This window comes from Colobus angolensis, unplaced genomic scaffold (genome assembly GCF_000951035.1).
Source record: "Colobus angolensis palliatus isolate OR3802 unplaced genomic scaffold, Cang.pa_1.0 Scaffold246, whole genome shotgun sequence".
Lineage (NCBI taxonomy): Eukaryota > Metazoa > Chordata > Mammalia > Primates > Cercopithecidae > Colobus > Colobus angolensis.
The window spans coordinates 1,653,269-1,679,704 of record NW_012115666.1 but is presented as its reverse complement, the minus strand read 5'-3'; the positions used below and the strand labels follow the sequence as shown (position 1 = coordinate 1,679,704).

Genomic DNA, 26,436 nt, shown 5'->3' with positions numbered 1-26,436 from the left:
GTGCCACCACAACCAGCTCATTTTTGTATTTTTAGTACAGAGTTTAGATTAGAACAACTAGTTTATAGATAGAACATTCCAGATGTTAATCTTTGTTTTTCTTCCGTAGAAATGCCTCTTTTTAAAGATCTGTTTACCTGCAAAGTATAGAGAAGCCTAGCCCATCTGCAATGCCAACTTCTGGAATGGGAGAAAATGGTTTCACTGAACTGATCTATTCTCAGAACCAAGAGATTTGGCCGGGCACAGTGACTCACACCTGTAATCCCAGCACTTTGGAAGGCCAAGATGGGTGAATCACCTGAGGCCAGGAGTTTGAGACCAGCCAGCCAGCCTGGTAAACATGGTGAAACCCCATCTCTATCAAAAATACAAAAATTAGCTGGGCATGGTGATGCATGCCTGTAGTCCCAGCTACTCAGGAGGCTTAGGTGGGAGAATGGCTTGAACCCAGGAGGTGGAGGTTGCAGTGAGCCAAGATCACACCACTGCACTCCAACCTGAAAGATAGAGTGAGACCCTGTCTCAAAAAAAGGAAAAGAAAAAAGAAAAGAAAAGAAAGAAAAAGAAATAAGAGACTAATTCAAGAATATATGGACAATATATTTAAATTCGCTTTTTCGCTTGTCCCAAATTTTCCCACTCCTTTGCCTAACAACTTCTAACCCAAATCTCTGTAAAGCCATGAAGACGGCTTTTAATATGTGAAAGTTTTTTTAAAGTTTCAAAGTAGGACTGACAGAAATAAAAACAGTTTTACCCCCAAAATATCCTTCTCTGATACACTTTGAGGTGTCTGTTCAGAGAGCCAGCAAACAGAAGTAGCCCTGCAAAGCTGTCTTTCGTGGGGAGATTTGCATCTGTACGGAATCTGCCTTGATGCAGCCTGGCTTACTTCTGAGCCTTGTTTGATCTAGGAAAGATTAACAGAGTCTGACACCTTTGAAGGTCGGAAGCATTTACCATCTATTCTTTCTGAAGGCTGCTACCTGTGAGGTCTCACCTACATAGCAACACCACCTTTGCTAGCCAGGCCTCCTCTTCTCTCCCCGCCATAACCTGTCATGCGCCACAACCTGATTTACCACCATAACTTGTTTTGGGCCGTTCTCTGAGCTCCCATTCTGTTGGTAACCTCAAGATGGTATGTAAGCTTCTGTACCCTCACTGGGCGTTTGGAGTCATCACTCTGTGGTTCTTTCCTATGTGCACATTATAAAATTCATACTCCTTTTCTCCAATAAATCTGCCTTTTGTGAGTTATTTTTTTTCAGCAAACCTTCAGAGAGCAAAAAGGACATTTTTTCCCTTGGCTCCTGCAGGGCTATTGTTTTATGAGCCTTAACAAGCCCTCATCTGGCCAGGTTTTTGTTGTTGTCGTTGTTTTCTTGCTTTTTTTTTTTTTGAGATGGAGTCACGCTCTGTCGCCCAGGTGGGAGTGCAGTGGCACTATCTCAGCTCACTGCAAGCTCTGCCTCTCAGGTTCACACCATTCTCCTGCCTTAACCTCCTGAGTAGCTGGGACTACAGGTGCCCGCCGCCACACCTAGCTAATTTTTTGTATTTTTTAGTAGAGATGGGTTTTCACTGGGTTAGCCAGGATGGTCTTGATCTCCTGACCTCGTGATCTGCCCACCTGGGCCTCCCAAAGCACTGGGATTACAGGCGTGAGCCAGTGCACCTGGTCCCTGGCTAGGTCTTATACTTTGCTCAGGGGACTTGGGGAAGGAGAACTTTGATTTAATCTAACACGTTTTTCAGATGTTCATTGTGGCACTTCTTACTCACTTTCACTTTTCAGCTGCCTCTGTAAGATCATCACACCTGCAGATTTGCTTAACGCAGTGAGTCCTGGTTGCCATCCCACATCATTCTGGAATCATGAGCGCTATGTGTGTTCATAGATGATTCTGATGTGTGGAATATCCACTATTGTCTCCATCATTATTTTAGGTTTCAATGAATACTTTTGAGCCACTGATTCAATCTAATATGACCCAATAGCAATGATAAAGACTGTAGATTTATGAAACAGAAATAAGCAAATGTTGTGAAACATATATTAACCAGAATGAACTGTATCCTGTTAATTGAATGTTATTTAAGAACATTTGATTAATATCATCTTCGTGGAAAATGCTCAACATTTAAATACACAGGGGCTATTAGGAACAAAATGAGATTTCTGGGAAATCATTACTTTGTTACATTTTCAATTTATGAAGTGTGACTACAACTGTTTCACTTGGGAAAGGAAAGTAGCTCAGAGCAGTCGGAGGAATCTGAGGAATGCAAAATTTATCAGAGAGACAGGAGAGTCTCATTAACCCTATGCACAGGGTTAATTGTTTAAAGGCATTTTGTATTTTTCTTTTATTCCCTGTAGTTTCCAGACTAGCTGATAAATTACCTAAAATGCTGAGTTGCACAATGTGACCCTCACCCATATCTTCATGTTTCTGGAATCTGTGATACAAAGAACAACGTATAGCCAATCAATCGCTTATGCTATTTTGAGTCGCCGTGGCATGCACCTGTAATCCCAGCTACACGGGAGGCTGAGGTGAGAGATCACTTGAGTACAGGAGTTCAAGACCAGCCTGGGTAACACAAGGAAACCTCGTCTCAACAAGAAGAAGAAGAAAAAAGAAGCTTACGGTATTTTAATGAACCAATGTAAACACTTGGTAAACAACTTTAGAACTACCCCTTCTTCTTTCCCTTTAAAACCCCACTTATAATTGCAGATTGGAGCATATATTCTGGGCAACTTGAATCAATGTCCCCAGGGTTGCAGTCCTCAAACTTGGCTCACATAAGCTCTCTACTTACATTAATTTTGCCTCGGCTTCTTCCTTTAGGCCAACACATTGCCTTTTCCTCTGAAACCCCAAAGCACCCGGGTTCACTGCAGCGACTACCGGGTTCCATGCTTTGGGAGCGCTGGTCTAAGTGAGCAGACTCCTTGGTGAGGAGATGAGAGCCCATAGGAGCCTGAAGATTCCCCCTGCAGAACGGCAGGCCTTTTAAACTCCTCCCTCCTGGCTTTCACTTGGAATCAGCTGGAGGCTCCATCAAGCCAAACAAGACAACATCTGCCCCTTTTTCAGTTCTCTCAGCTGTCACTTTTCATCTAGACTTCATCAGCTCCTGCCTGGTCTTTCCCCAAAATGCCTAATGGGCTTTCCTGGTTGATTCCCTTGATTTCTTACCCTTGTGACTGGCTGTCTTCCCAGGGGAGCTGCTTGTCTGGCATGGCAGTCGGCACAGAGTAGGCGCTCAGTCATTTTAGGCCTTCTGCTCTCGTTGTCAGAGGGTGAATTGACAACACGATTGATTGACGGGGAAGGCAATTTGCTACTACTGATATAACAATCAGAACTGAAAATATGACAATCAGACTTAGCTCCTCAGAGAGAGGGGAAAAGTCTGTGGTCTTGGCCAGGAACAGATCAGTTGAGTGGATTTATATACCAACACAATGGATGACAAAGGTGACAGTTTCCTGTCACGATGGCTTCAGGGAATGAGCAGTGTGGGCAGCTCAAACAACCCATCTTGTGCTAACACGGAGGGGGGGAGAGCTCATCAATCCTGAGCAGATATTAGATGCAGAGGCCAGATTACTTTGTCTGGGTTTTATAGCTGTGCACATTCAACTATTAAGGACAACCTTTATTACTAAAATTTTTATAGTACGGGCGCTGTGGCTCACGCCCATAATCCCAGCACTTTGGGAGGCCGAGGGGGGCAGGTCATGGGGTCAGGAGATCAAGACCATCCTGGGTAACATGGTGAAACCCTGTGTGTACTAAAAATACAAAAAAAATTAGCCGGGCTTGGTGGTGGGCACCTGTAGTCCCAGCTACTCGGGAGGCTGAGGCAGGAGAATCATTTGAACCCAGGAGGTGGAAGTTGCAGTGAGCTGAGATCGCGCCACTGCACTCCAGCCTGGGTGACAGAGCAAGACTCCGTCTCAAAAAAAAAAAAAAAAAAGGAAAAATTAACTCTGTCCTAGAGGATGAAACTCTCAATCCCTCCTTTGAAGTAATTACTTTTAGAGAGCTTGTTGGGAGGTTCTAGCAGGGGCGTGCATCTACTCATATACCCTTGGCCAAAGAACGGCCCTCCTCTATTGGGGAAGGTCGTCCGCAGCGTCTGGAGGGACGCGTGGAGTGATGAGGAAGGAAGGGGACACCCACCTCGCCAGCCAGATCAGACAAATTAACCCTGGCCATCAGTGGGGTGACAGATGTTGCAGCCAGATCACCCTCACATCTGGAAATAATTGCTCTAAAACGCAGTATTTGAAAACCTGAATTTTCTTGGGTAAGCAACTATTATATTGCTAATTTAATGAAACTTTTTTAAAAAATTAATATACTTAATTTTTAGAGCAATTTTAGAATTGGTTAGAAAGTACAGTGTTCCCACACCCCGCCTTCCCTGCACCATACACACAGCTTCCCCTTTTCTTCACTACGTATGTTTGTGTGGTACATGTGTTATATGTGATGAGCCATTATCAACGCATGGTTATTAACTAAAGCCCATACTTCACAGTTTACATTAGGGTCCATTCTTGGTGTTGGGCATTCTATGAGATGCCACAATGTGCAATTACATATATCCACTTTTATAGTATCATACAGAGCAGTGTTGTCGTTTTTCTCACTCTATCACCCCAGCTGGAGTGCAGTGGCATGAACACCGGTCACTGCAGCCTCAGCCTCCTGGGCTCAGGTGATCCTCCCACTCAGCCTCCCAAGTGGCAGAGGAAAGAGAAAGGACACTGGGTGTGAGGGAGGGGTGCAAAGTCAGGACCAAGCATCCATGGGAACACGGGGAGGATGAAGGCATAGAGGCTGGGGAGAGAGGGCAGGGCTATCAGTGTTGAAGGCTGGAAGGGATGAGGGCGTCTGCAGGCTCGGCACGATCAACTGGGTTCCAGCTTCTGTGACCTGCCTGGAGGAAGATGAATCAGGCTCCTCATCCTTATTAGTAAAGATAAACCCAAACCCCATCTCACCTCTCAGCTCTGGTCTTCCCACCCTGGCCACTGCCCACCTCACTCCACGCCTCCTTGCCAAGCCTAGGCTGGCTTAGCTTTCGCTGCTCTGTGGTCTCGCAGTGCCCTGTGGCTATGGCTGTAGCTGCACTTACCACTTGTCTTACAGTTGTCTCTTCACCTGGTCATATCTGTCTTGTCTCTGCACTCCCAGGGCAGAGGCTGAGTCTCATTCCTCCGGCAGCCCCAAGGCCCAGCCCCACTCCTAGCATGTCATTGCTTAGTGTTCAGTAAGTGACTGTCCATTGTGACATGTGGACATACTCAAGGTCACATAAACAGCTATATGACACTAAGCGAAGGAGAATTATCTTGCTGCTTGGTGGGGGATGGGAGAATAATAGGTGGGAAGATGGTGGAGGACGATGGAAAGGCATTTTTAAAGAGTGAACATTGAGTAGCTGAGTAGCTGAATTGTGAATGCAATTTTTTTTTTCTGCCTCAGTCTGTGGCTGGGACCCCAGGCGCACGCCTCCACGCCTGATTAATTTATGTATTTTTCTGTAGAGATGGGGTTTCCCCATGTTGCCCAGACTGGTGTGAATATGATTTCTTTTCTTTTCTTTGAAATAGAGTCTTGCTCTGTCGCCCAGGCTGGAGTGCAGTGGCGCAAGCTCGGCTCACTGCAAGCTCCACCTCCCGGGTTCACGCCATTCTCCTGCCTCAGCCTCCCGAGTAGCTGGGACTACAGGCGCCGTGAATATAATTTCTAATCAGTCAAGTTTTTCCTTCTATAGACATGGGCAAAGTGCAAGTAAGAAATTGAGGGAGATAATAGGAGGTAGAGCTATGCTCTTTGCACCTGGCCAGCTATGGGGAGAAGCGGACTGGGGGCTGCTTGGCCGTGCAAATTCTCTCCCTGAGCCATGCAGCTGTGCTCCAGACTCCATCCCCACCCCTGGGAGGTCCTTGTGGCAATCACTGAAAATTTTCCTGAAACAGCCATTTCCCCAGAATGCAATCTACTGGGTATTTAGTCTAATTGAGTTAACAACTTGTGAACACTGGCAACATATCCGTAACATGAAACTTACCATGTTAACACGTTTTAGGTACACAATTGTGTGACATTCAGTACATTCACATTGTACCACGGGCACCGCCTTCCATCTCCAGAGCTTTTTTGTCTTTTCCAACTGAATCTGTGTCCATGAAATTAATTTCTCACCCCCTGTCCCCAGTCAATGGACACCTGGGTTGTTCCTACCTTTTGGCTAGTGTGAATAATGCTGTTATGAACATGGATGTACAAGAAAGTTAATAATTTTAAGCAGAATTTAAGAAATACAGAAGATTCTTCCAATGAGAAAATATTTCAAAAGCCTGCCATTCAAAGGTGGTCTGCAGAGCAACGGCACTGGCTTTACTCGGGCCTTTGCTACCGATGCAGAATCTCAGGCTCTGCCCTGGACCTCTGTTATAGAATCTGCTTTTCTTTTCTTTTCTTTTCTTTTTTTTTTCCTTGAGACAGAGTTTTGCTCTGTCACCGAGGCTGGAGTGCAGTGGCGCCATCTCGGCTCATTGCAACCTCCCCACCTCCTGGGTTCAAGTGACTCTCCTGCCTCAGCTTCCTGAGTAGCTGGGACCACGGGCGCCCACCATCATGCCTAGCTAATTTTTGTGTATTTTTTGTAGAAATGGGGTTTTGCCATGTTGGCCAAACTGGTCTCGAACTCCTGACCTCAAGCAATCCACCTGCTGCAGCCTCCCAAAGTGCTGCATTACAAGCGTGAGCTACCTACTGCTCCCAGCCAAGAATCTGCTTTTTAATAAGACCCCCAGGTGACTGACTTGCACCTTAAAGTTTGAGGACTGCTTCAAGACATAGAATCCATGGAGAACAATAAACGAGTACTTTATTTTTTATTCTATTTTTTTGAGACAGGGTCTCGCTTTGTCATCCAGGCTGGAGTGCAGTAGCACAATTTTGGCTCACTGCAACCTCTGCCTCCTGGGCTCAAGTGATCCTCCCACCTTGGCCTCCCGAGTAGCTGGAACTACAGGCATGTACCACCACGGCCGGCTAATTTTTTTATTTTTTGTAGAGACGGGGTTTTGCCACGTTGCCAGGCTGGTCTTGAACTCCTGGGCTCAAGCCATCTGCCCACTTTTGCCTCCCAAAGCGCTGGGATTACAGGTGTGAGCCAACGCACCTGGCCCAATAAATGGGCACTTCATAATGAAAAGTTTGGGAATCAGTAGTTAGTGGAAGTGAAAGCAGTAACCCACCAAGGCTGTCGAAGTAGGCTAGTTTTAAGCTCAGTACCACTGGTACAGAGCCCTTGCCCCGCTAAAGGTGGGTGTGAAATGAAGCCTTCCCTGAACACTGCACAGCAGCGAGGGAGGAAGTGTGCCCACAGTGACCACACGGCTCTGTATTTCAATAGAGGCTGAGGCTAGGGTGCACCTCCCTCTCTCCTACCTCTCTTGTCTGATGAGACCCACCCGGGTCCAGGAGACTGAGTTCCTACTGGGGAATGAGCTTTCCAAAACAGCTCCTCGATTAAGGCAGGTTTGTCTAAGTTAATCAGCCACTAAGAGAATGACATTTCTCTGTATGGTTGTATTTGCAATTAATTTATGGTTCTTTTCAAAGAAGTTACTGTGGTCATTTGAGGGAAATACAGCAAATTTCCCCCAGATTTGAATATGGGACAATAACTCCCTGTGTTGAAAGTCTTTCCCTAAGCTCTTGCTTTGACAGCCCATTAGCATACTATCCCTTTTGGCACAAGAAAATGGCTAAAAGGGACGAGAACTACAATGTAAGAAACGTCTACTCTTAGCGGGATGCCATTTATGTGTAGTTAGCTCATCACATCCCCCTCAGTTCTGAGACTGTTCTACAGAAGGTTACATGGCTACAAAATGACAGGAACCACGATTCAAATCCAGGCCCATCTCACCCCAAACCTACACCTTTCCAGGCCAGCCTCCCAGCCTGCACTGAGCTCAGGTGAGCTGTATTTGGATTTATTCTGGGTTGATGCTGCCTCTGGCCCGTGTCCTGTCTGCTCTGAGGCTGAAATGAGACACTGATGTTGCTTACAGCTCAGCTTAACACAGGCTTTTCCATTTCCTGATTTCTCAGGTATCAAAACATGACAAGAAAGGCCATTTTTTTTTTTTTTTTTTTGTATTTCCTTCTGAGTGAAACCTAGGAAATACCAGAAATCTTAGGGACATCTGATCTTGTAGGGATTGTTCCCAACCGTTTCCTGTTTGAGAAATAACATCATTCTGGTGGGTCCATTGACAGAGGGCTGGGAGGCGCCCTGCAACAATGGAGCACAGCAGGCCTCTGTCCTGACGGCCTGATCCATTCAGTTCAGCATCCTGATGTGGAAGAGTGGGCTTATAACTGATCATGAAAAGCCTGAGGTCTGCTGCTATGCGACAGATCTGCTGGCCTACCCATCACCCAGGGGCACTGCCAAATGGCCTAACACAACGACCAGTGTTTGTGAGCAGAGTGTGGACGAATGTGGTGCAACAGACAGAACCTTCCTGGTGAGGGCTCAGGCTCGCGTGACATGGTATGACACCGCTGTAGGATGGAGCCATTTTGCAAAAATAACTCTGACCTGCCCGATGCTAAATGAACATTAAAGCAGCAATTGTATTCCTGTCTCCAAGAACCTTTCAATATCATACAAGAGACAAGAACCAAAACCAAGGAACAGTACAAGTACTGCCTGTACAAATAGAAATGAGTCACGAAACACTGGCTGATGAGGTTGGGCTACGCATAGAGAAGAGTACCATCCTTTCTGCCTCCTAAGCCTTCCTCACATGGGTCCCTGCTCAGGTCCTATTATAGCGGGCTTTGCAGTAGCTTCCTCCTGTCCTCATCAGCCAGCCTAGTCCAGGCCACGGTGACACTTCTAAACGCAATTTTCTAATGAGTGGCCCTAAACACTTTCAGTGGCCCCAAGGCCTACAGAACTTGCAGAAAGCCCAAATGCCCCAGGCGTCTACCTCACCCTTCAGCCTTCATTCTCCTCTCCGGGCCTCATTCTCCTGAGTGCTTCGCTTCCCTGTGTTTTTCATTTTACTATTATTATTATTATAAGTTCTAGGGTACATGTGCACAACGTGCAGGTTTGTTACATATGTATACATGTGCCGTGTTGGTGTGCTGCACCCATTAACTCGTCATTTACATTAGGTATTTCTCCTAATGCTATCCCTCCCCCGCCCCCCTCCCCACGACAGGACCTGGTGTGTGATGTTCCCTTTCCTGTGTCCAAGTGTTCTCATTGTTTAGTTCCCACCTATGAGTGAGACCATGCCCTCTGTGTTTTTTCAACCCTCTTTAGTACCATTCACTGTCTTTCCTCTTCCCCAAATCTCTCAACTAGGTGCAGGGGCCATAACCTGTAGGATACCTTTTTAGAAGCGCACTCTGTTAGTTCCATCAGGACATGCAGTATGGCCTAACAGCTAGGAGCACAGCATCTGGAGTCACAGGCACGGGGCGCCATTCTGACTCGGCCACTTAGTGTTACCTTAGCTATTTTATTTAAGCTGGGTTTTGGTTTATCTACGAAAAAGACAGTAGTCAGACCTGCGTTCTCAGATCGCTGAGATGACGATGTGTATTAGAACACTTCCAGGCATGCAGTGAGGAAGCAATCACCGCCAGCTGCTCACAACACTTACCATGGCCATCGATGCTCTCCGTTGGTGTTTCATTTGCCGGCTTAAAGCTCTCTGAGGTTGGGACTGTCTCTAATGAGCTGCGAAACCTCAGGGCTAACAGAGTCAGTGCTCACTACTGTGCCTGAGTGAACAGTTGAGAACCTTCTTGGAGGCGGTTCCTATAAAAAGCTCAGATGCCAGAGGGAAAAGCGCTCCAGATAGCGATAATGCTCTCGTCCTGAGGACATGAGGAAGCCGCCGGGGGTGGCGGATGACCTCACAGGGGGAGGACAAGGAGGAAAGCCTGGCTAGCAAAGCCAGAGAGAGGAGAGCCACCTGAGATGGTCTCTCCAGGGCTGTGTGGAGAATCGGCAGCTCGGACTGTGGAAGAAACAGTGTTAGGCAGAGAAGACGCCTGGTGACAGGCAGTCTCGGCAAAAAAGACAGTCATTTTTTTATTGGCTTTAGCAGCTGCTGTCCCAAACCCTCTCCCCTCAACAAGGCAATTTTATGATCACAAAGAGGCCACATTTTTTTTAATTGACAACTCAATGTCTACATACATACAGTATTGCACGAATTATGAGTGGATCAACAATATATTATCGATACAAACTCATGAGCATTTACATAAAACTACCGCTCTAGGTTTATGTGTTTTGTGCCAGCTACTTTACTGAATAAAAGAAACAAAGGAACTCAGCTTTGAATTCATGAGAATCAGCTTTCAAAAAAAGCATACATATCATCTCATAGAATACTTAATATGTCAAACCCAGGAAAATCAGTAACTAAGTGACAAAAGGAACACTTTTCAAGAAAAGTAGGTGATAAAAATGTTGGGCTAAAATACTAAGAACTTTAGCAACTGGACGGAGGAACCAGAAAGTGTGTGCGCACTGGGAGTTTTAACAAAGGATCCCCGTGTTCTCCTGCACAGTGAGGACCACATTCCAAAAGCATAACTCTGGGTTGCTACAATGTCTCTGCTACAATCCACTGTTTCAAAGGTGAAAGAAACAAGATGGTAATTCACATAAAAAGGTTTTAAAATTCTTCCCACTCAAAATAAAATAAAAATAATATAATCTCTATCAAATTATAAAGAAATTCTATCAAAATGTTGACCACATAGAGAAGTCAGACCATTTGCCTTCACTGACTGCCTCAGAGGACATAGCATGTGTCACCTACAAGGAAGGGGGTGGGGGTAGAGCCCCTACTCTCCCCCGGCCTGTGGAATCAGAGTGGACAGGAGTCCTTTGGCTTCTCTGGGCTTTTGCTTCCTCACATAGGGAATTGAGGGAGGTGGGCTAGATGGCTTTAAGAGACTCCTCAACTAAAAGAATCAAAGTCAGCTTGAGATCCCCTCTCTGAACAGACATATAGGGTGGCAAAAGAAATGGATTAAAAAACAAATGGATGGCGTCTTTCTCACCTTTTGATACCATCACTCAGAACTAAGCTGTACTATAGTTGAAGAAAATCTTTGCCTGGTACTATTAAAGGGTACGCAATGAGGCATCTGACAATGAAATTTTTCATAAAAGTGTATAAAAAGGCTATGTTAAGTTTGGGTGGAAAAAACAATGCACTACCATGTTACTACCAGCAGTCAGGATGTCCTGTCTCGGATTTTTGGAGTTGCCGATCTGGTTGGGAGAAATGTTGAGGGATGTTCAAGCCATTCAATAGCGATCTAAGGAGTGCACACAGTTCAGGAAATGGACAAACAGGTGCCCAGGAAGGCAACTTTAATGAAACTGGTTCTAAAATAAAGGATGCAAGAGACCTACATGATCCAAAGAGAGTGATGGCTTCTCACTTTCTGTCCCCTATAGAGAATACAAATATCATTTCTTCTGGAATCCAACACACTGGCTTCATTTTCAAGATGTATCACTTTATTTTCCAGCATGTGACAGTCACACGATTTCTGCAGTGAGCAACAAGGCTTCCATGAGCTTTCCTGGAACCTACGGCCAGAAGAGTCCTGAGATTTCAAATATTAAAGCTTTCTCCACAGCCACAAGTCCCTTTGATGTTTGGGTTATTGAACACAAACTCACTGGATAATTTGTCTTCAACATAGTCCATTTCTGTTCCTAAAAGTGTTAGCTGTGCTTTCTTTTCGATGAATACTCTGACTCCTTGGGGAAAAGAAAGCATGTGTCATATAAAGCCAGGAGCCTTATGGAACTCGCTGATTCAAAGCACAAGTGAACTTTAAATAGTGACTATCAACAAAAGTCAAACAGGAAGCTTTGAACATTTTAAATTATTTCCTTAAGGAATTAAGCATTCAGTTTCCTGTCTGCCCTTTCTTTCCCACACACGAATTTATGTCACAAACAATCACATTAGGGGAGAATTTTATGAAAGTATCCCATGACAATTTTACGCAAAATGAGAATTTACCTTTCACTATACTTCACTCATTTTTCCAGTTTGCAACGTGAAGAAAATGTATATTCTCAGTGAGTTTTATGAAACGAAAAAAAATTTATGAAAATTCTGTAATAACATCTATACACTAGATACACGGATTTAAGCTTAAAGATATACAAAGAGGCCGGGTGCGGTGGCTCAAGCCTGTAATCCCAGCACTTTGGGAGGCCGAGACGGGCGGATCACGAGGTCAGGAGATCGAGACCATCCTGACTAACACTGTGAAACCCCATCTCTACTAAAAAATACAAAAAACTAGCCGGGGGACGGTGGCGGGCGCCTGTAGTCCCAGCTACTCGGGAGGCTGAGGCAGGAGAATGGCGTGAACCCGGGAGGCGGAGCTTGCAGTGAGCTGAGATCCGGCCACTGCACTCCAGCCCGGGCGACAGAGCGAGACTCCGTCTCAAAAAAAAAAAGATAAAGATATACAAAGGACTGCGATACAATGGGGCTATTTTAGTAAGATCAATCAGTACAACAATAGTTTTTTCTGGTTATGGGATGGAAAACAGGTACTATTCCCTAGTAATTACACAGGTAGAGGTCAGCATCTTTGTAAACACAATCTTTTTTTTTGACACAGAGTCTCGCTCTGTCACCCTGGCTGGAGTGCAGTAGCATGATCATGGCTCACCACAAGCTCCGCCTCCCAGGCTCAAGTGATCCTCCCACAGGATTACAGGCACACACCACCAGGACCAGCTAATTTTTGTATTTTTTTAGAGTCAGGGTTTCACCATGTGGCTGAAGCTCGTCTTGCATTCCTGGGCTCAAATAATCCTTCCACCTTGGCCTCCCAAAGTGCTGGGATTACAGGTGTGAGTCACAGTGCCCAGCCAACAAATACAATCAGTTTAAGAAAGCTTTCTAGTCTGGGAAACATGGCAAAACCCTATCTCCACTAAAAATACAAAAATTAGCTGGGCACGGTGGTGGGTGCCTGTAGTCTCAGCTACTCGGGAGGCTGAGGTGGGAGGATTGCTTGAGCCGGGGAGACAGAGGATACAGTGAGCCATAATTGTGCCACTGCACTCCAGCCTGGGTAAGAGAGCAAGACTCTGTCTCAAAAAACAAACAAACAAAAAAACAAAACAAAAAATTTTCTTCCTTATAAGAAACTGAGCCATTAGCTAAATATAAACAATATGTAATTAAGTCACCTCTTCTTTAAGATGAGAATCTTAAGGTTTATAATGTGTTATAATTTTCAAAATAATATATTTTTAAAAGGTCTTTATTGATTAGTAACTTTAGTTTAGTAAGAAAGCGCACTTAGGAATCTAGGCCTCATTCTCCCATGGAGGTAAGAACTGCAAGCTAAGTGCATACTTCCAATGACAAGATAAATTATTTATTTTAGATAGGTTTTAACAGATTAGAGGATGGAAGAAGGGGGCAGTGGTAAATATAATTAAATAATTTTAATTATAAATTAAATTTAATTATAATTAAATAATTTTAATTATAAATTAAATTTAATTATAATTAAATAATTTTAATTATAATTAAATAGTTTTTAATAAAAATTAGAAATACAGGATTCCTCAAAAACATGAGTTGATAATACAGCTCCACTAAAAATACAAAAATGAACCAGGCATGGTGGTGGGTGCCACAATCCCAGCTACTTGGGAGGCTGAGGTGGGAGGATCGCTTGAACCCGGGAGGCGGAGGTTGCAGCAGCAAGCCGAGATCACACCACTGCACTCCAGCCTGGGCAAGAGAGTGAGACTCTGTCTCAAAAAAAAAAAAAAGGATTATAATGGAGCTGAAAATTCCTACTGCCTAGCAATGCTGTAGCCACCATAATATCACAAGACAACCCATTACTCAGGTGTTTGTGGTGATGCTGGTGTAAGCAAACCTGCACTACCAGTCGTATAAAAGTCTAAGCATGTTCAATTATGTACACTGCATAATACTTGATAATGATAATAAATGCTTATGTTACTGCTTTATGTATTTACTATACTATACTTTTAATTGTTATTTTAGAGTGTACTTCTACTTAGAAAAAAAAGTTAACTGTGAAACAGCCTAAGGAAGGTTCTTCAGGAGGTATGCAGAAGAAGGCATCGTTATCAGAGAAGATGACAACTCCATGAGTGTTACTGCTCCTGATGGCAATGGGACGAGAGGACGAGGTGGAAGACAGGGATACTGATGACCCTGACCCTGTGGAGGCCTAAGCTAATACGCATGTTTGTGTCTTAGTTTTTAATTAAAACGTTTATAAAGTTAAGAGAAAAAAAAAGAAGAAAGAAAAAAAATTAAAAATAGGGAAAAGCTTACAGAATAAGGACATAAAAATTTTTTGTACATTTGTACAATGTATGTTTCAAGTTAATGTTATTACAAAAGTCAAAAAGTTAAAAAAAATCGCAAAGCTTACAAAGTAAAAAAGTTTCAGTAAACTAAGGTTAATTTATTACTGAAGACTAAATGTACAAGGTTTATAAGGTCTATAGTACTACAAAGTACTGTCCTAGGCTTTCACATTCACTGACCACTCCCCTACTCACTCACTGACTCACGCGGACAACTTCCAGTCCTGCAATCTCCATGCATGGTAAGTGCCACATACAGGTGTACCGTGTTTTATTTTCTTCTCCTTCATTTTTTTTTTTAAGAGACGGAGGTCTTGCTATGTTGCCCAGGATGAAGGGCAGTGGCTATTCAAAGGTATGAACAAAGTGCACTACAATCTCTCTTTTTTTTTTTGAGATGGAGTCTCGCTTTGTCACCCAGGCTGGAGTGCAATGACATGGTCTCGGCTCACTGCAACTTCTGCCTCCCAGGGTTCAAGCGATTCTTCTGCCTCAGCCTCCCAGTAGCTGGGACTACAGGTGTGTGCCACCACACTGGCTAATTTTTTGTATTTTCATTAGAGACGGGGTTTCACCATGTTGGCCAGGCTGGTCGTGAACTCCTGACCTCGTGATCCATCCACCTTGGCCTCCCAAAGTGCTGGGATTACAGGGGTGAGCCACCACGCCTGGCCAGTACACTACAATCTTGAACTCCTGTGCTCAAGGAATCCTCTTGCCTCAATCTCCTGAGTAGCTGGGACAACAGGCTTGTGTTAACACACCCGAACACATTTGATCTTTTACAGTGAAATTTCACTACACTTTTTCTTTGTTTAGGTATGTTTACACAAATACTTACCATTGTGTTAGAACTGTGCACAGTATTCAGGACAGTCACATGCAGTACAGGTTTGAAGCCTAGGAGCAATAGGTTGTATCATCTAGCTGAGGCATGTGGTAGGCTCTGCCATCTGGGTTTGTGTAAGTACACCCCAGGGTATTTGTCTAATGTCACATTTCTCCGAATGTATCTCCAATGTTAAGTGATGTGTGACTGTATCTGCATTATACTTACTGCCTGAGCATCCCAAATCCAAAAAGCTCCCATGAGCAGTTCCTCTGAGTGTCATGCTGGCACCCACTTTGAAAGTTTTGAATTTGGGAGTGTTTCAGATTTCAGATGTTTGGGTTGGAATGTCCAACTTGTACTTATTTGACACAGATATAAAACTGCTGCTTACACAGAAACTCTTGGCTCACTGTGAGGTTTAAGGTTGGTTCCCTTTTGGACATAACAATGATCTTTCATAGTTAAAACAAGCTTACAGAATAATTTACCAATTAGTTACTAAGAGCACAGTCTGTGGAAAGAACTTTACTAGGCCACTTACTATGACCTTAAACTATTTAACCCCTCTGTGCCTCAGTTTCTTCATCAGAAAAACAGGGATAATATGGTACCAGCCTCATTCGGCGTTGTGTATACATCAGTTAATACATGAAATTCCATCAAACAACGCCTACACACACAGTGAGCATTATTTACATAATTCCTGCTACTATCCTTATTTTTTACTTTGTGCTGTGCAAGGCTAACAATTTTAGGCAAAACAACGTGCCCAAAAAATGTTGGTTAAAAACTCACCATCTTGAATAACTTCTTCATCAGAATCTCCTTTTGTCTTTGTATATTCTAGAGTATAAGAAAGGCCATTACAGCCCCTGGTTCGGACACCAACTTTTACACCTACCTGAAAAAGAAGTGAAAATATAAACTTAGTTTTAAAGTAGTACAGATTAAACAATTATACTAATAAAGTGACAGTAGCCTTCCCACACCAAAATAGACTTTCTTTCACTTTTCGTAGCACAGGGTCTCACTATGCAGCCCAGGCTCGTCTCGAACTCCTAGACTCAAACAACGCTTCCACCTCGGCCTCTCAAAGCATTGGGATTACAAGGCAGGAGCCACCCTGTCCAGCCTGGGACTTCATCTAAAATGTTTTTGCTCTACCTTGTCCTGTGAGATATACTCTGAAATATTTCCTTATGGTTAGGATTCACCAGGGTTCACAGTCCATCACCTGGCAATCCTCTCTCTACATGGGATCTGAATTCTAGTGCAGACTTGTGTAGTCTCAAATACCAGAAAGCAAAAGACTGCAGTCAATACAGACAAAAGAAAAAGTGACCAAACAGCACTTTAAAAATATCGATGTTTACATTAATGCAATTTTCAAACAATATCTACCTGAGTTCTCAGTCTTAGCGCTGATCTGCTTTTTCATTTAAATAGTCATCCCTCAGTATGTGTTGAAAATTGGTTCCAGGACTACCTGAGTATACAAAAATCTGCAGACACTCAAGTCCCTTATGCAAATGGCACAGTATTTGTATATAACTTATACACATCTTCCCATGTCCTTTAAATAACTTCTGGATGACTTGAATACCTAATAATGTAATGCTACATAGTTGTTATACTGTATTGTTTGGAGAATAAAAGTCTGTACATGTTTAATACAGATGCAACCTTCTATTTTTTTCCCAAATATTTCTGACCTGTGGTTGACTGAATCCATGTATGCCGAACCCACAGATACGGAGAGGTGACTGTATACAGTAAAAGTATTGTAAGTACTATTTCACCAGCAGTTCCTGATTCTGCAAAGCTAAATTCTTGTTTCATTAGGCCAATTTGTACTCTAGTCATTGGTCTATCCAAATTGAATCAGAACACTGATATCCTCTGAAATTTAATAATTTTAAAAGGCAGGTTTGAGAACTTCCATTACATTCTAACGTAGGTTAACAACAGAAACCAGATATCACTCCACAGTCTAATTATTAAATATTGATAGTCCATTACTTGAAATGATTTACAGCATTCCATCGGCAACTAACAACGTACAATTAAGATGATACACACACTCCTAGCTCAACAATTCTATATATAGGAATGGATCCTATGTAGGTGAACTAAGCCATGCTTACAGGTCTAGAACAATGAGCCTGACACACTGCAGCTACTAAATAGTTGCTGAACGGTGTTTGTGGCAGCACTGAATGAAAACGACCCTTTAACATGGGGACTGGTTAAAGAAATCGAACTTGTTCAATGGAATATACTCTACATGCAGCCAAGAAAGGGAGGCAGATCATTACATAATGATATGGAAATATCTTCAAGCCACATTATTAAGGGTAAAAAGCAAAGTGTAATGAAAACATTTATGGTGGGCCGGGCGCGGTGGCTCAAGCCTGTAATCCCAGCACTTTGGGAGGCTGAGACGGGCGGATCACGAGGTCAGGAGATCGAGACCATCCCGGCTAACACGGTGAAACCCTGTCTCTACTAAAAATACAAAAAAACTAGCCGGGTGAGGTGGCGGGTGCCTGTAGTCCCAGCTACTCCGGAGGCTGAGGCAGGAGAATGGCGTAAACCCGGGAGGCGGAGCTTGCAGTGAGCTGAGATCCGGCCACTGCACTCCAGCCCGGGTGACAGAGCAAGACTCCGCCTCAAAAAAAAAAAAAAAAAAAAAAAGAAGAAAACATTTATGGTAGGAAGAGACACAAAGAGACACACACAAGAGTAACAAGCCCAGTCTAGGCCAGTGGTTGCCCTCCCTCAGGGAGACACTTTTGGTTGTGACAACCAAAGCTTTGTAGAATCAGGAACTGCTGGTGAAACAGTACTCACAATACTTTTACTCTATACATACATTCACCTTTCCGTATCGGTGGGTTCCACATATGTGGATTCTTTGTTGTGGCAAAGAAGGGTTACTACTGGTATCTAGTGGACAGAGGCCAGAGATGCTGTCAAACATTCTACAATCTGTCCTAAAGTGTCAACTGTGAGGAGGCTGAGAAAATCAGGTCTAGCCACTTCAAATGTATACATTATTCCTGGAAGGACACCAAAGAGGTTGCTTCTTGGAAGAAAGAATGACTTCCTTTTAGTTAAATGCCCTTTTGTATTATTTGAATTTTTAAGAAATCCTGAGTATATTTTACCTTTTAAATAAAAACCCCTAAATGAAATAATACTGTATATCACAGGATAAATTTATTTTGAAATACAGCTTCAGGTTTTTACTGAATAATTAACTGGTTTTACTTACATGCTCAGGCTTATCTTTAAGAAGCTGTTTTATCTTGTTTACTGCTGAAGGTGTCTGAAAAAAAGAAAATGATGTTTTTAGCTACAAAACTTGTTCTTCAAAGCCTCTTATTTATCAGTCTTCGTAAGTCTGTCTTTAGCAAATTCATGTGACAACTTTATGTTCCATTCTTCCCAGGTTACGGGACTTTATATAGACTTATGGACTTTATATAGAAACACATAAACTATACTGAATTCAAAATACTCTCTTTATTTTAAAAAAATATCTGCTAGCAACATCCTTTTAATCTTGCTCCTCAGTTCAGGTTGGTTCCCTGTCCTTCTCTCTAAGGTGCTATTCACTCATGTCACAAATGCTGTTTTTCTGGGCAGCATCTATTTTGTGCACCAACTCTATGCCCAGCAACCAGCATGTTGCCAACGACAAAGAGCCGATGAAGGAATCAAATATCTCACTGGGAAGGCCGACCTGCAGGTGTTTTTCCTGTTGATTATTCGTCCTACGCTTTTTTTTTTCTTACTCACAATCCATTTCTAATCCATCAAAATGCACAGCTTAAGGAAACAGTGTGACCAGCATAAAATAACCCAGGATGTGCTTCTTGCACCAGTCCCACCACATGCTCACACAGATTTTTTCCAACGTGGATTAAACCAACATCTCAGGCGATCTAGATGAAGAAAACTAAGCTAGTCAATAACAGAAATAAGAACGAGGAGGAGCTGTTTCCAGGAGAAATGCTGTTTAACACAGCTCAGTGGGCCTCCAAATGAGAAAGGCATCAGAGTCTGTGTGAAATAGGTCGGCATTACCAACTCCACTGCCTTGGGAAGGAGGCTGTTCTCCAGCATTCCTGGCCCACGTCCTAGCTGGGCCTCCGGGGTAGTCACCCGATGTGGCTTCTCTGACTTCTAGTCCCTTCCTGATGAACAGGGATAATAGTTTCTCCACCTCAGGATTCTTGCGAGGATTAAATATTTAAACTCATGAAAAGCATTCAGGACAGTCAGGCACAAAAAAGCCAAGTATTATGATGATGATGAGAGTACATCATAATGAAGAGATGACGTGTGTCCCTCCTACTTTATCAGCTCCTCTAGCTGGCAGTGCTCTGCAGGCCCTTCAGTTCTTTGTACTGACATTTTACTGTATAGTAAAGTCGTTGAGACTGCTTCTGAAGTCTCAAAGTCTAGATATTACGACCTAAGACTTGGTAGTAAACTGAGGCCAGGACGGACACCTGGAGGAGCCAGCCCAATGGATGGCCCTAGAGTGTACTCTCCTGCCCTGTCGGGGTGGGCATTCAGCTAGATGAGCATGTTTAAACACAGTAGAGACCCAGTTTAGAAGGGCATGAAAGTAATTAAGAATGTGAAGACCAACATGTCTTAAAAATTTTAAATAGAAAACAATGCACTGCACTTAAAGTGAATACTGTTTAGTAAAACTTTTAATTCAGTTATTAATATACAGTATCTGTGTATATACATTTCTTATTGCATGTCACTGTAAACAAACAAACAAACCACCGCCAGTAGGCGGCCTCTAAAGGCCTTTTCCCATGGTTCTATCAGAAAAGGAGGCAAGCAGTCCTACAGCGCAGGGAGTAGCACGCAGGGGGGAGTAGCACGCAGGGGGCGGAAGGAGAAAACGGAAAGAGCAGGATTATGGTTTTGTTTTTGTTTTTTGAGTCACAGAATACCAACTTTAAATAGTTATAAAAATAGTTATTATTTTTAAAAGTGCTCATTACCCTTCTAAATCAGTGGTCCCAAATGTTTTTGGCATCAAGGACTGGTTTCGAGGAAGACAATTTTCCCACGGATAAGGGGAATGGCTTCTGGATGATTCAAGTGCACTACATTTATTGTGCACTTTATTTCTATTATTATATTGTAATATATAATAAAATAATTATACAACTCATCAAAATGTACAATCAGTGGGCGCCCTGGGCTTGTTTTTCTGCAACTAGATGGTCCCATCTAGGGGTGATGGGAGACAGTGACAGATCATCAGGCATTATTCTCATAAGGAGCACACAAACTAGCTTCTCACACCTGCAGTTCACACTAGGGTTGACACTCCTATGAGACTCTAATGCCACTGATGATCTGACGGGAGGTGGAGCTTGCTTAGGTGGTAATGCTTGGCTAGTCTGCTGCTCTCACCTCCTGCTGTGAGGCCCTGTTCCTAACAGGCCATGGACCAGTACCAGTGTGTACCACAGGGACTGGGGACCCCTGTTCTAAATGATTGTCAATAAAAGCTAGCTTTCTTATCAACCACTTGCAAATTTTCACAATATTTTCCTACATGCATGCTGAATAAATTAATCATTTACTGTCAAATAAAAATAGCTTTCTGTAAGTTTCTTTTAAAAAGGCATAGCTTGGCTGGGCGGGGTGGCTCATGCCTATATTCCCGACACTTTGGGAGGCTGAGGTGGAAGAATCACTTGAGGTCAGGAGTTTGAGACCAGCCTGGCCAATATGGTGAAACTCCGTCCCTATTAAAAATACAAAAATTAGCTGAGGATGGTGGCACGTGCCCGTAATCCCAGTTACTCAGGAGGCTGAGGCACGAGAATCGCTTGAACCCGGGAGGCGGAGGTTGCAGTAAGCCGAGATCCTGCTGCTGCACTCCAGCCTGGGAAACAGAGTGAGACTCTGTCTCCAAAAAACAAAAAACAAAAAGCATAGCCATGGAAAATACCTGCTGGAACTAAAATCTTAAACGTGGTCTTGATTTAATGTGAGTAGATCAAAGGCACAGACGGGCACACCATTGCATGATCTAAACAAAACAAACATGTCCGTCACACTACTCCGTTTACCAGCCCCAAATATATAATTTTTTTTATCTCCAAGTAGTTTTCTAAATTATCTAATTTGGTTTTACAAAGTCGTCTATTTTCTTATTTTCTCAACTTTTAGCAGGAAACACTTAAATACAGTAAATGAAAACAATTCGTGTGGATTGGTCTACTTATCACAAAGTTGCTCATGTTTACATCTTATACTGAAGGGCTCTTTAAGGGAAAAGTAACATTCAACAGGAACCTGTGTGCCTGGGAAGCTGTTGTTACAGGAACTAAACATGTGTCTTAATTTTCCTGTCTCAGACCAAAACCAAACCTACTTCATTGGGAGGGTGTTACTAATGATGGATAACCCAGGTGAGTACTCAACCAAGGGAAAAGGTTCTTACGACTTTCAAAGTGACTGATCTGATTTTCAGAACAAGTGAGAGTCGTTAAACAGGGAACAGCTGGGACTTAAAAAAATTGAGCTATAAAAAGTACTTTTTGTGTCTCATTATCAGGGAGAGGCTAAGAATCCTACCCTGCTGTAAGTCTACATACTCTGGCAACTTTGTGCTTAGGGAAAATACATGAGAGAAACGGCATAAAATCTTCAACTACACAGCGTGCTGCAGGGCCTCGCAGAACGCCAGTACCAGTGCACTTCCCAGTACTAAGAAACATGTAATTCTCAAGAAATTTATGTACTATTAATGACTATAGCTTACCTGAGACTTGGCCCATGTTTTAAAATTTAAGAGCTTCCTAAATGCAAATCACAGGAATATGAGTTAAAGTGAGAGGTTATCTTTGAGGTAAGATATTTTGGCCAAATTAAAAAACATAAATATTTCCAACATGTTTCCGCTGTTAAAATTATGGCAAAAGGCACTGTAGATGAATGTTTTATCACTACTTCATAGCAATACACTTTCTAATCCTTGTAGGAGAAACTTTTCATTCTCAATCCTGTATTTCTTTAAGTAACTCCCCAGGCAAATTTCATTTTTTGCTGTTTAAGAAAACAAAATTCAATTAAAACCCAAAGTTAACTCTGATTATGCGTTCTAAACACGTGCCAACAACTTACTTTAATTTCATTACAAACATGGCATTTTAATGTCAACATATCAATTTTCTGGGGGAACAAAAGACGGTAAATAAAGAGAGCCAGTGAACAAGTATAGTGTATTTTATTAAACCCATTGTTTAACAGCCACGGCTGGCATTAGAGTGTTGTTTTTCTTTTGTCTTTTGTTATTTGTTATTTGTGTATGTGTGTATACACACACCCAAAACACATAATATACAAATATTTTATATATATATATACACACACACGCACATATATATATATTTGTAGGCCAGGTGTGGTGGCTCATGCCTGTAATGCCAGCACTTTGGGAGACCAAGGTGGGAGGATGGCTTCAGCCAGGAGTTTGAGACCAGCCTGGGCAACAAAGCAAGACCATGTCTCTACAATAAATTTAAAAAAAATTTAATTAAAAAAAATAAAAATTAGCAGGCATGGTGACATGTGCCTGTAGTCCCAGTTACTTGGGAGGCTGAGGTGAAAGGATTGCTTGAGCCCAGGAGTTTGAGGCTGCAGTGAGCCATGATCATGCCACTGCATATGAGCCTGGGTGACAGAGGAAGATCCTGTCTCTAAAAAGAAAAAGGTTTGTAATCACGGCATATATACATAATTTTGCAGCTTCCATTTAAACAATTTAACAATTGTTTTTCATTTCATACATGGTAATAAAAATATATTCACCATTTACTGAACACCTTCTAAGTGTTTAATGGTTTAAATGTATCATCTTTTAATTCCTGCTATTGTGATTTAGGTATTAAAGATTAAATAATTTGCACAGCATAAGTCAAAGAATGAAGAGTTACAACTCTAAAACTTAAAAAAATCATAATTTACAGAGACTACATCCTTCACCAACAGGATCTATTCTCATGTACTTAACCATTCTTTCACTGTTAGACTGCTAGGCTACTTCCAGTGCTTCTTGTGTAGTACTTCCCAAATTGCCTTCGGACAGAAATCTTAGTGCTTGGTCACTGTTCGAAAGGACTCCTGGTTCTAGTTCAGTGAACTAACACACACTTCCTTACTGAGCATTAAGCATTTCCTAGCTTCTCAACTGGACTCCAATAGAAAGTGAAGCCCTAAGGCACCTTCTGTACACAATGAATTCATCAAGAATGATCGTGGCTGTGCATCATCATTCTCTCACAGCATCATCATTCTCTCACAGAACTTGGTTGAGTTTTAATGCACAGCTGTGACCCACCCCAATCCTACAAATTAGGGATGCTCTGACTTGTACAATGATGGAAATAAATCTGTCTGCAAGCAGGGCAGCCTTTACTCTTCAATTCTTTAATCACATCTGGCTCCTGCAAGTTCAATTCCACTTGTCAATTTCTAGATATGTAGGGAAATAGGGAAGACGTAGATAATCTGATACTGAAACCATTGAACTGTGTTATATTATCAATTACTTTTCCTAGCCTTTTGCTGACATCTGGTAGACTCCACAGACACAGCACTTTTTAAATGTTGCAACATGTCAAATTCCTAATATCAAAATTTATATATCCAGGTAACATGTATCCCTTCTGATCAGTTTTACTGAATTAGGTATACTTTTGTTTGTTCTTATCTGTCTCCACTTATTAGACCCAAGTAACATTTATCTCTTCCGATCAGTTTTACTAAATTACGTATACTCTTGTTTGCTCTTATCTGTCTCCACTCATTAGGCCTTTGACTGCATCAATATTTTTGCACTTGATGATACATGCTGATGTTAAACTATGCACAAAGAGCAATACATGCCATAGTGTCCTGACTAGGGCACGAATGTTGGAACTAAAATGACTGCAAGCCCACCAACACAGACTGCGGAAAACAGCACTGATGTGCCGTCTCTCTGGTACAGCTTCTAAGACCACAGAGAAAAGAGCTTCTAAAGTCAGCCATACTGTAAGTAGGACGACAGAGTTCAGACAGTAGACTCCTGCAAGTTAACCAGAACAGCTGAGTCAGGCAACATGGCAACTCTGTGAACTGAGAACTGCTATGATAACATGTACTGAAGCAGAGGGGAGCAAGTGTGGAGAGAGACCAAAGAGGTGGCAAAGGCTTGGCCTGCGACTGTGTCCCTGTAGGCTGGGAACTGTGTAACTCATTCATTTGTCCTGAAACACAGCAGATCTTTCTAAATGACTAGGAATGGAGAGGAAGGAACTGACTCAGAAATCCTGAAGGAAGGGCCGGGCGCCGTGGCTCACGCCTGTGATCCCAGCACTTTGGGAGGTTGAAGTGGGTGGATCACGACGTCAGGAGTCCAAGACCAGCCTGGTCAGGATGGTGAAACCCCATCTCTACTAAAAATACAAAATAAATAAATAAATAAATAAATTAGCCAGGCATGGTGGCGGGCGTCTGTAATCCCAGCTACTCGGGAGGCTGAGGCAGAGAGTTGCTTGAACTCAGGAGGTGGAGGTTGCAGTGAGCCGAGATCACACCATGGCACTCCAGCCTGGGGACCCAGGGAGACACCGTCTCAAAAAAAGAAAGAAAAAAAAAGAAATTCTGAAGGAAAAGGTAACATGTCAAATGGTGATGGAGAAAGACATCAGGGCCAGGCATGGTGGCTCACACCTGTAATCCCTGCACACTGGGAGCCTGAGCTGGTGGACTGCTTGTGCCCAGGAGTTCGAGACCAGCCTAGGCAACTCAGGGAGACCCTAGGTGCATGCATGATGGTGCACAGCGGTGGTCCCAGAGACTTGGGAGCCTGAGGTGGGAGGATCGCTTGGACCCAGGAGATTGAGGCTGTAGTGTGCCATGATTGCACCACTGAACTACAGCCTGGGAGACAGAGTGAGACCCTGTCTCCAAAAAAAAAAAATCAGTTAATAGAGTTGCTAGAGTTGCTAAAAAGCAAAAAATAGAAGGCAAAAACTGTTCCTGAACCTTCTGGCTCTTCCTGGATCTACCATTACCAGTGGAAGAATTCTGAATAACTCTTACTGAGATTGAAAGAGACACAAAGAATGGAGTTGTGCCCTCTAGTTCTTAAAACCCTGTTTAATTCTACATCCCATGGTGTATGAAAATTTGCTTGCTCCTACAGAAAAGAGGTAATATAGAATGATACGTAATCAGTACACTAGTAGTACCATATATAATCAGAGTAACATCAAAGGCCTAAAAAATTGATTATAAATTCTCTCACCTGATCACAATTTTCTTCTACTTTGCTACAAACTTATTTTCTGGTAATAGGCCCTTTTGGCATTACATGCAAAAGAATCCATGAATCAATTTAAATCGGTTTTTTTTTCCAGTCTCTAAGTCAATGGTTGCATAAAGTCGTCTCCTTAACTAAGAGGGGAGTATATGTAGGAACGTGATCATAAGTTTTTCTTTTGGGGTGAAAATATTTTGGAACTAGATAGAAGTGATGGTTGCACGACACTGTGAATGTCTTAAATGGCACCGAACCCTTTAAAGGGGCTAATTTTATGTTACGGGATTTTCCTTCCACTAAAAAACTGCACGGTGCGGCTGGAACACCGAGCTCAGCGAATCCTCTAAGTAATCAATGGTTGTACTCTGGTGCCCTGAGTGTTTGACCTTTCACCCAGAAAACGCTTTTAACTCACTCCGGGAAATCATCTTTTGTTCTAAGAGCCTAGGCTTGCTGGAGGCACAGAGGGAGTTTCAAAGGCGTCAACCACCCAGGACACCGGTAGGTAACGCTTTGCGCGCCGCGGCCGTGACCTCGGCAGCAGCAGGGGGCTTTGTTGCCGCTGGGCTCGCCCTCTGCGAACGCTGTCGCCCTGACACAGCGGTCCTTCGGCAAACCTCGTCCCTCCCCACCCCACGCACCTCCAGGATAGGACTCTGGGCCACCATCGAGCACCCCCGGCACCGGGCACGTTCAGCCTCTGCTCAACCGGAGGGGCCGAACAGCGCATGCCGGCTGGAGCGTGGAAGCGATCGGACCCCGGGGA

General features: G+C 43.1%; 2 protein-coding genes across 6 annotated transcripts in view; both read right to left on the bottom strand.

Moving 5' to 3' along the window:
- LOC105514493 (chromosome unknown open reading frame, human C9orf153) overlaps positions 1 to 5,269 on the bottom strand; it is a 44,232-nt gene extending 38,963 nt beyond the window's left edge. The window contains exon 1 of one of the 2 annotated variants that reach the window (XM_011945884.1): positions 5,164 to 5,269. The gene's annotated coding sequence lies outside the window, so the exon portion shown is untranslated. The remainder of the gene's footprint in view (positions 1 to 5,163) is intronic. The other variant, XM_011945883.1, reaches the window with a different exon arrangement.
- The window catches only part of ISCA1 (iron-sulfur cluster assembly 1), a 114,179-nt gene that overhangs the window by 87,021 nt on the left and 722 nt on the right, over positions 1 to 26,436 (bottom strand). The window contains exons 2-5 of one of the 4 annotated variants that reach the window (XM_011945886.1): positions 18,591 to 18,644; positions 16,112 to 16,217; positions 11,779 to 11,859; positions 10,216 to 11,685 (exon numbers count right to left, since the gene is read on the bottom strand). In XM_011945886.1, the coding sequence (XP_011801276.1) occupies positions 11,609 to 11,685; positions 11,779 to 11,859; positions 16,112 to 16,217; positions 18,591 to 18,644 (318 nt within the window). In that variant the 3' untranslated portion in view covers positions 10,216 to 11,608. Of the gene's footprint in view, positions 1 to 3,901; positions 3,976 to 10,215; positions 11,860 to 16,111; positions 16,218 to 18,590; positions 18,645 to 26,436 lie in introns of those variants that run through there. The other 3 variants (XR_001002183.1, XM_011945885.1, XM_011945887.1) reach the window with 3 other exon arrangements.